Here is a 9,724-nt window from a genome sequence, read left to right on the forward strand (position 1 = left end):
AAAAACTAAAATTGTTTTTCACATAGTTTCATGAATTTTAAATAAAATATTGTGTCCATAAGCAGAGCCGGGGAGTGGAATACATTCATCGCTCGAGTGAGGCAGTCCCATTCAAGTGATGTAAAGCGTTGAAACATAACGTTCCAAAACAAAACGCCTGCAAGAAGAATAATTAGTGAAGAGTAGCCTAGCAAGTAGGACCTCAGTGTTGCTGTTCTGAGGAAAGTAAGAGAAGAAAAAGAAGGAGTAAGAGGGTTATTTATAAACAGGGTTGGGTGTGTGGGTTTGTGGGTGGGTGGGCCATGTGATATGGCATATGTTGTTGAGTGGTTGGTTGGTTGGTTGTCGATGTGCACCTGCAACGATAACAACAGCAAATGGGTTAGAGCAATTGTTACACAAACACCTTCTACCCTCCCATCACACAATGAGCAGCCTTATTATTTTGTTTAAGAAAAAAAAAAGACAATTTGTAAACTACTACCATGAAGCCACACTACACCACTTGAAGCCAATTATATGCACCTTACAACTCTATATTGGTAAATTACAAATAATTTGTATCAGACTATTAAAAAAAATCACCTACTGCAATTGATTAATTCAAAAAGGTGTCATTTTACGTAAGCTGGGCAAACCAGTCTGCTTTTCCGCAAGAACTTTTGGCACGTAAAGTGTTAAACCAAAAAACAAAAACATAATGACCTGAGAGCTTGCGCAAAAAGCTGACCATCTTCCCCGCTTGGTTAAAATGACTGACCCAACAGCCCCGTTTTCACCACACAATTAATAATGTCAACTCTTTGGTCGTCAGTGCAACTACTACAACTATTATTAAAAATCATCCTCTCCCCCAGGCTGCCACAGAATGTGTGAGGGCGAGGGCTCGCCGCCCTACCTAGCTTGCACTGCACATCCGCGTCGCCCACGTAGCCGGGCAGGCACTCGCACACCATGGTGCGCAGCGGCAGCGTGTCAGTCACGATGCACACGGCGTGGTCGCCGCACGGCTCCGTCTCCACGCACGGGTTGCGGCAGTGGCCCGAGAAGCAGGCCTGTTTGCTCGGGCAATCGGCGTCCTGCGTGCACTCGGGGCGCACCTCGATAGGGGCTGTGAGGGAGGAAAATGGCAAGGAAATATGTCAGACACTTTCATAGTCAGATACAATAAAGTTGGAATGTACGGATGATTTAGAGCGGCACTTACCAATCTTGCACTCGACTTGCGGGTTGCCGATGTAGCCGGGCGGACACCTGCAGGTGGGTCGGTGGTCCTGGACGTTGCACTGCGCGGTGGGCGCGCAGTCGCACGGGTCGACGCAGCGCTCGGCGCGGCACGCCAGGTGGTTGGGGCACTCGGCGTCGCGCGTGCACTGCGGCCGGTCGCACCGCACCAGCGGGTCGCCCCGCGTCGGTGGCGGGCAGTAGCAGCGCGCCCGGTGCCCGTCCACGCGGCACTCGGCGTTCAGGCCGCACTGCGTCAGCGCGCACGGGTTCTCGCAGCGGCGGTTCACGCACGACTGGATCGGCGGGCACTCCGAGTCGGACCGGCAGCCAACTGCAGGACGAAAAGGAGGGTTCGAGTTAGCGATGATGCTTACGTTAGCCTAAGAGATCGCCCAGAAAGTGCGTCCGTTTTCCCCAGATTCATTTGTGACAAAAAGCGGGAGCTCGACGGCGCCGAGCTCAGCGCCTGCGAAACCTTGGGTAGGCCACCCCGCAGTGCACGCATGCACTGCATGAAAGGTATTGCCTAACCATCAGGCGCTACAAGAGCTTGCACAGGCTTCACTTGATAGTGTTTCGTTACGTCAAATGGCGGACGTACTTTATCGGTGATTCGTAAGGACCTATTAGGGTGCTTTGTAAGTAAGAGGGGTACTCACTGTCGTAGCACTGGAGCTGGGCGTTGCCGGTGAAGCCCTGCCTACACGTGCACAGCGGGCGGTGTTGCTGCACGCGGCACTCGGCGTTGGCACCGCACACGTGCGTCTCGCGACACGGGTCCCGGCACTGCTGGTTGATGCAGGCGCGGTCGCCCGGGCACTCGGAGTTGTCGACGCACTCGGGTCTCGGCGGCGGCGGGCTCTCGAGCGGCTGGCGTCGGCACTGGACGCGCGGCTCGCCGAAGTAGCCCGGCGGGCACGAGCACACGGCCTGGTGGTTGACGGGCGTGCAGAGCGCGTTCAGGCCGCACGAGTCCACGCACGGATCGCGGCAGCGCTGGCTGAAGCACGCCTTGTCGCGCGGGCAGTCCTGGTTGATGACGCACTCGGGGTACACGCACACGGCGGCGCCGCCGACCACGCGGCACTGGCCGTTCTGGCGGCAGGGTGACGGGTTGCAGGGGTCGGGTGGTGGTGCTGCGGGCAGAGAACACGAACGTTAGCGGGAGCTGGTCGCCTATAGGGTCGGAAGCCCTGGAAAGTTACCGGAATATATCCGGAAAGTTTCCTGAAAATTTCCAACCCTAGTATCAGCGGGCTGCAGCAGGGCCTTCGGGACTTACCTGGTACTTCCTTGCACTCGATGAACGGGTCGCCGTACGTGGGTGCCGGGCAGCTGCAGACGGGGCTGTGGTTGACCACGACGCAGCGCGCGCCGTAGCCGCACGTGCCCGGGCACGGGTCCACGCACTTGGTGTTGACGCAGGCGCGGTCCCGCGGGCAGTCGGCGCTGATGACGCACTCGGGCCTGCAGCCGCTGGACGACGACGGCGAGCCGAAGAAGCCGGGCAGGCACTCGCACACGGCGTTGTCGCCCTGGGAGCGACAGCGCGCGTTGGGCCCGCACGGCGACGGCACGCAAGGGTCGTGGTGCACGGTCTCAACTGCAACGACAAGGGGGCGTCAGCGGGCGGCTGGAGCACGCCGACGAGCACGCCGACGAGCACGCCGACGAGCACGCCGACGAGCACGCCGACGAGCACGCCGACGAGCACACCGACGAGCACGCCGACGAGCACGCCGTCCCGACCGGCCCTCGGATACTCACCTCGTCGGATGGGCTGGCAGATGCGGAAGGCGTCGCCAGTGGATCCGTCCGGACAGGTGCAGATGGGGATGTGGTTCGAGACGGTGCAGATGGCGTTGACGCCGCACGTCCCCGGGCACGGGTCGCCGCACTTGTTGCGGATGCAGGCGCGGTTCATGGGGCAGTCCGAGCTTACGAGGCACTCGGGCCGGCAGCCCTCGTACGGGTTTCCGTGGTACTCGGGCTCACACTCGCACACGCCGTAGCCGTTCTGCGAGCGGCAGCGGGCGTTGGGCCCGCACGGCGACGGGTAGCACGGGTCGGCAACGGCGGTGGGTGGCGGCGGCGGCAGAGCTGTGAGGGGAGAGGAGAGCGCTGCGTTAGAGCGGCTGGAGGGAAGACAACCGAACTCACTCGGACCGGCACGAGGAGGGTTCGAGTCTCGCTGAAAAGGAAAATGGCGAACATTCATGCAGGCGTATACCACACCAAAACTTCCAAAGCCCTTGACCTACAACAAATATCACCATATACCAAGGGCCAGAACACACACACATACACGTACAAAGCTCATACATATTTAACATTCTTCAGAAACAATCAACGAAAGCGAACCTGACAAAACAAGCATTTGAATTGCTACATGCGATCTATGAAAGCCTTGAAAATAAGCACTTACATACACAACACACATATAAGCCATTCAAATAATAATAAAACTACAGATACTGAACTTAACTTAGAGTTAGACGGGTGACATGCAGAAACAAAACGAACGTGAGAATGATGCATGATGATAATGATCAAAACAACGCATGCGCAGTGATGATAACTACAGGGTGAGTTATGAGTCATATCGGGGGTATGTTTGTAAAGGCGGCGGTTCCACATTCCGGATCAGTAACTCTCCTCCTCCTCCACACTCGTACTCTAAGAAGCGGCCACCTCTCACAGCGCCACCACACTTCCTCAGCAGCAGCAGGCTGGTTGTTATTTCAATCGGACAGTTAGACGGCTGGTTGGTTGCTCTCGGAGGTCCTCGTCGGACGGTCGCTGCTTACGTTTCCTCGGCTGGCAGTACGTGAAGGGGTCGCCCTCGTAGCCCTGCGGGCAGACGCACATGGGCACGTGGCTGACCACGCGGCACTCGGCGCCCTGGCCGCACGAGCCCGGGCAGGGGTCGCGGCACTTCTGGTTGATACAGGCCAGGCTGCTGGCGCAATCGGTATTCACAACACACTCGGGCCGGCAGGACGGCGGCGCGCCGATGTAGCCCGGCAGGCAGTTGCACGACGGCGAGCCCCCGGGGCCACCCAGGCCGCCGGCCACGGCGCACAGCGCGTACGGGCCGCACGGCGAGGGCACGCAGGGGTCGCGGGGCGGTGGAGGCGGGCTCGCCAGGACGGGGCGCTCCGCTGCACGGCATGCCAAGCGAAAGGAAAGAACAGTGAGAAAGAGCGGGAGAAAATGGGATGAAGATAGAGAAGTCAAGAAACACACACACACAGAAAACATGAAATTATTAGGAAAATCAATTGAAAATATTAATGGTGAAGTAGTGGCCACTCTTTGAGTCCACGTCCAAGTGGGCGTTACGTCTGTTAAATGAAATTAAATTTTAGAAAAATAGATACGACAAAAGAAAATTTATGGAATAGAAACTGAGTAGAAGGGTGATGTGGAAGAGTAAGAAAAGTAGTCACTACCTCACCAGTAGATATAAAAGAATAAAATGAATGATCATATAATACAAAGTAATCAAGTTGAAAATCGAAAGTTTAAGAATTTAGAATGACGAAAAGAAACGAAAATAAAAGTTATGAAAAACCAAGAAAATAATGCAGAAGGCCGAAAATTGAAAATAATAAATATAGTACAGAGAAGCTCCCTCCCAGTGAGAAGCACGCCAGGGCCAGTACATGCTCTGCCTGGTTCGATGCCAGGGCAGGCTTGAAGTGGGCGCGAGGCAGCTGTTGTCACCGGAGCGGCCGGGCGCGGCGCGAGCTCACGGCGGGGCCCGTGGCAGGCCCAGGGGCACGAGTCCGTCACGACCGCGCCGCGACCGGCCGCTTGCAGGGATCCGTAGAGAAAGAGTGCTTACGCGGAGGCATGCATCTGGTGAAGGGGTCTCCAACGAGCGGGGCGGGGCAGCTGCAGACGGGGTTGTGGTTCACCACGACGCAGCGCGCGCCGCGCCCGCACGTACCGGGGCACGGGTCCACGCAGTGCATGTTGATGCACGCGTGCACCGGCGCGCACTCGGCCGAGACCACGCACTCGGGTCTGCAGCCGGGCGGCGCGCCGAAGTACCCCGGCAGGCACGAGCACACGGCCTGGCCGCCCTGCGCGCGGCACTGACTGTTGGGCCCGCATGGGGACGGGTGACAGGGGTCTCTCTCCACCGGCGCTAGAGGAAAACAACAGACAGGTTCACAGGGGGTCCGCGGGGGGTGCCCCCCAGCCGACGCGCCGTCCCCGGGAACGGCGCGCGCGACCGGGGGAATCAAGAGATGCAGAGCAGAAAGCAAACATTTATTTGAAACATCAGGGGGGGCGGGGGAACTCTTGCGCCTTACGTGGCGTGGGGTGGCAGAACACGAATGGGTCTCCGGTCATGCCCTCGGGGCACACGCAGGTGGGCACGTGGTTCTGCACGAGGCACAGGGCCTGCTGCCCGCATGTTCCCGGGCACGGGTCCACGCACTTGTTGCGTCGGCAAGCCTTGTCGCGGGGGCAGTCCTGGTTCAGGACGCACTCCGGACGGCAGCCGCGGTACGGGTCGCCAAAGTATTCGGGCAAGCAAGTGCACACGCCGTCCCTGCACTGGGCGTTGGGCCCACAGGGCGACGGGTTGCACGGGTCAGTGGCCACAGGTTCCGGTGCTGTTCAGGAATAGAAGGTTAAGTTAGAGAAAACTGCACAGTGCTCACTGTCTGTAAAGAGATTTTGCTGAGACGGCGACTTACGTGGCGGTGGAATAGGGCGGCAGGTGCTGAACGGGTCGCCAATGTAACCCGGCAGGCAGGTGCAGATGGGCGTGTGGTTTATGACGCTACACTGCGCGTTGGCGCCGCACGAGCCCGGGCATGGGTCTCTGCACTTGAGCGACATGCACGCCAGGTTGCTGGCGCACTCGGCGTTGATCGTGCACTCTGGCCTGCAGTTGGGCGGAGCGCCAAAGTAGCCGATTCGACACGAGCACGACGGTGCTCCGCCGATATCGCGACATTCAGAGTTCGGACCACAAGGTGATGGTATGCAAGGGTTCACGTAAACTGGTGGGTCTCGCGGAGGTGGTGGTGGCGCTGGAAACAAATTGCATCGTTAGTTTTAAAGCTGTCGAACGGACTAGAGGAATCAGTGGCCGATGTAGATAGTGGTACTTACGAGGAATGGGGACACATCTTGTGAACGGGTCTCCAGTGTAGCCGACGTTGCAGCTACAAATGGGGCTGTGGTTCACCACATTGCATCGAGCGTTCTGTCCGCAGGTACCCGGACACGGGTCCACGCATTTCTGGTTCACGCAGGCCTTGTTGAACGGACACTCCGAGCTCACAGTGCACTCGGGCCTACAGCCCGGTGGGCTGCCGATGTATGTTGGCAGGCACGAGCAGACGGCCTGGCCGTTAAGCTCTCGGCACTGGCTGTTGGGTCCGCAGGGTGACGGCTGGCAAGGGTTCCTGGGTGGGTCCTGAGCCACAGGTTGCGGCGGAATGACATTGCAGAAGCGGAACGGATCTCCGGTGTATCCCGGCCAGCATGTGCATGCCGGTAGATGGTTCACCACCTGACAGTCGGCGTTCTGTCCGCAGGTTCCTGGGCACGGGTCCTTGCACTTGTTCCTGATACACGCCTTGTTGGATGGGCAGTCCGAGTTGATGATGCACTCTGGCCGGCAGCCCTCGTAGGGGTTGCCGTAGTACTCGGGCAGGCACATGCACGCGCCCGCGCCGTTCTGCTCGCGGCACACGGCGTTGGCCCCGCACGGCGAAGGCTGGCATGGGTTGACGTACTCGTGCACGACTGGCTGCTGCACGAGCGCGCACTGCACGAACGGGTCTCCAGTGTAGCCCGGCACGCACGTGCATCGCGCCAGGTGGCTGACGACGCGGCACTCGGCGTTCTGGCCGCAGGTGCCCGGGCACGGGTCGCGGCACTTCTGGTTGATGCAAGCCAGATGGGTCGGGCACTCGCTGTTGCTCACGCACTCCGGACGGCAGTTCGGAGGCGCGCCCACGAACCCTGTCAGGCACGAGCACGACGGCTGGTCTCCGGCCACGCGGCACTCGGCGTTGGGCCCGCAGGGTGAGGGCTGGCAGGGGTTGCGGGCCGGCTCGGGAAGCTCCAGCGGGCGCGGCAAGCAGCGCACGAAGGGGTCGCCCTCCAGGCCAGGCGGGCACACGCAGATGGGGCTATGGTTGACCACGGAGCACCTCGCGCCCACGCCGCAAGTGCCAGGGCAAGGGTCCTTGCAGTGGAGGTTGACGCAGGCTAGGTGGTTGCTGCAGTCCGAGTTGACCGAGCACTCGGGCCGGCACTGTGGCGGCGCGCCGATGTAGCCCGCCAGGCACGAGCACACGGCCTGCTGGTTGATCTCCCTGCACTGGCTGTTGGGTCCGCAGGGCGATGGGACGCACGGGTTGACGTAGACGGGCTCACGCTGCACGGGGCGGCATGACACGAAGGGGCTGCCCTCGGTGCCCGGAGGACACGTGCACGTCGGCACGTGGTTGATGACGTCACACAGCGCTCCCTGGCCGCACGTTCCCGGACACGGGTCTTTGCACTTGTTTCGGATGCAAGCCTTGTTCCTCGGACAGTCTTGGTTTAGAACGCACTCCGGACGGCAGCCGCGGTACGGGTCGCCCTGGTACTCGGGCAGACACGTGCACACGCCGTCGCGGCACTGGGCGTTCGGCCCGCACGGTGACGGGTTGCACGGGTCGGTGGCGACTGGTTCTGGTGGGGGCGGTGGTTTGGGGTAGCAGTTGGTGAAGGGGTCGCCGGTGTATCCGTCCGGGCACGTACACACTGGCGTGTGGTTGATGACGCTGCAGCGCGCGTTGGCGCCGCACGAGCCTGGGCACGGGTCGCGGCACTTCTCCCTAATGCACGCCAGGTTGCTGGAGCACTCCGCGTTGATGGTGCACTCTGGTCGGCAGTTGGGCGGCGCGCCCACGTAACCCTGGAGGCACGAGCAGGACGGCGAGTCTCCCACGGCCTGGCAGATGGCGTTCGGGCCGCAAGGCGATGGTATGCAGGGGTTGACTGGAATGGGCACGTCCTGTGGCGGTGGCGGCGGCGGAATGGGGTAGCAGCGACCGAACGGATCGCCCGTGTACCCAGCAATGCAGCTGCAGATGGGACTGTGGTTGCGGACGTCACAGCGCGCGTTCTGTGCGCACGGGCCTGGGCACGGGTTCACACACTTTTGGTTGACGCAGGCCTTGTCGAACGGACATTCCGAGCTAACAGTACATTCTGGGCGGCAAGATGGTGGACTGCCGATGTAGGTGGGCAGACAGGAGCACACGGCCTGACCGTTGATCTCCCTGCACTGGCTGTTTGGCCCGCAAGGTGAAGGCTGGCAGGGGTTCCTTGGCGGTGGGTCAGCTTGGACAGGTTGTGGTGGAACCACATTGCAGAATCGGAACGGATCTCCAGTGTAGCCCGGCCAGCAAGTACACTGTGCCAGATGGTTCACCACCTGGCAGTCGGCGTTCTGTCCACAGGTTCCTGGGCACGGGTCCATGCACTTGTTCCTAATGCAGGCCTTGTTCGACGGGCAGTCCGAGTTGATGACGCACTCGGGTCGACAGCCCTCGTAGGGGTTGCCGATGTACTCCGGCAGGCAGGTGCAAGATCCGGCTCCGTTCTGTTCGCGGCAGATGGCGTTAGCGCCGCACGGAGACGGCTGGCACGGGTTGATGTACTCGGCCACGACGGGCTGCTGCACAGGGTCGCACTGTATGAACGGGTTCCCGTTGAAGCCCACCGGGCAGATGCAGTTGGGCGCGTGGCTGACGACGCGGCACTCGGCGTTGGGCGCGCACGTCCCCGGGCAGGGGTCGTGGCACTTCTGGTTGATGCAGGCGAGGTTCGAGGCGCACTCGCTGTTACTCACGCACTCCGGTCGGCAGTTGGGTGGCGCGCCGATCATGCCCGTCAGACACGAGCACGAGGGCGAGTCTCCTACTGGCCGGCACTCGGCGTTCGGCCCGCAAGGCGATGGCTGGCAAGGTCTGGCGGGCTCCACTGGTGGTGCCTCCAGAGGAATCGGTTGACAGCGGACGAACGGATCACCGTTGTATCGAGGTGGGCAGCTGCAGATGGGGTTGTGGTTCACAACGTTGCAGCGTGCGCCGATACCGCAGGTGCCTGGACAAGGGTCGCGACATTTCTGGTTGAGGCAAGCTTCACTGAGCGGGCACTCGGAGCTCGTGACACACTCGGGCCTGCACGACGGCGGCGAGCCGATGTATCCTGGAACGCACGAGCACACTGCTTGTCCGTTGATTTCGCGGCACTGGCTGTTGGGTCCGCATGGCGACGGGTTGCATGGGTTCGTAACGACAGGCGGTGGAATCGGCCTACACTCGATGAAGGCGTTGCCAGACGTTCCTTCCGGACAGCTGCAGATGGGGACGTGGTTCACCACGCTGCAGATGGCGCTGGCGCCACAGGTGCCTGGGCACGGGTCCTTGCACTTGTTGCGAATGCAGGCTTTGGTCCTGGGACAGTCCGAGTT

General features: G+C 60.6%; 1 protein-coding gene across 1 annotated transcript in view; it reads right to left on the bottom strand.

The window, feature by feature from the left end:
- The window catches only part of LOC113204179 (uncharacterized), a 194,435-nt gene that overhangs the window by 11,378 nt on the left and 173,333 nt on the right, over positions 1 to 9,724 (bottom strand). The window contains 11 exon segments of the mRNA XM_052268795.1: positions 259 to 356; positions 899 to 1,111; positions 1,208 to 1,558; positions 1,887 to 2,363; positions 2,510 to 2,830; positions 2,995 to 3,327; positions 4,035 to 4,366; positions 5,077 to 5,380; positions 5,550 to 5,855; positions 5,940 to 6,278; positions 6,361 to 9,723. Of these exon segments, the coding sequence (XP_052124755.1) occupies positions 259 to 356; positions 899 to 1,111; positions 1,208 to 1,558; positions 1,887 to 2,363; positions 2,510 to 2,830; positions 2,995 to 3,327; positions 4,035 to 4,366; positions 5,077 to 5,380; positions 5,550 to 5,855; positions 5,940 to 6,278; positions 6,361 to 9,723 (6,437 nt within the window).

Source organism: Frankliniella occidentalis, unplaced genomic scaffold (assembly GCF_000697945.3).
Source record: "Frankliniella occidentalis isolate FOCC.00 unplaced genomic scaffold, Focc_3.1 Scaffold76, whole genome shotgun sequence".
NCBI classification, from domain to species: Eukaryota; Metazoa; Arthropoda; class Insecta; order Thysanoptera; family Thripidae; genus Frankliniella; species Frankliniella occidentalis.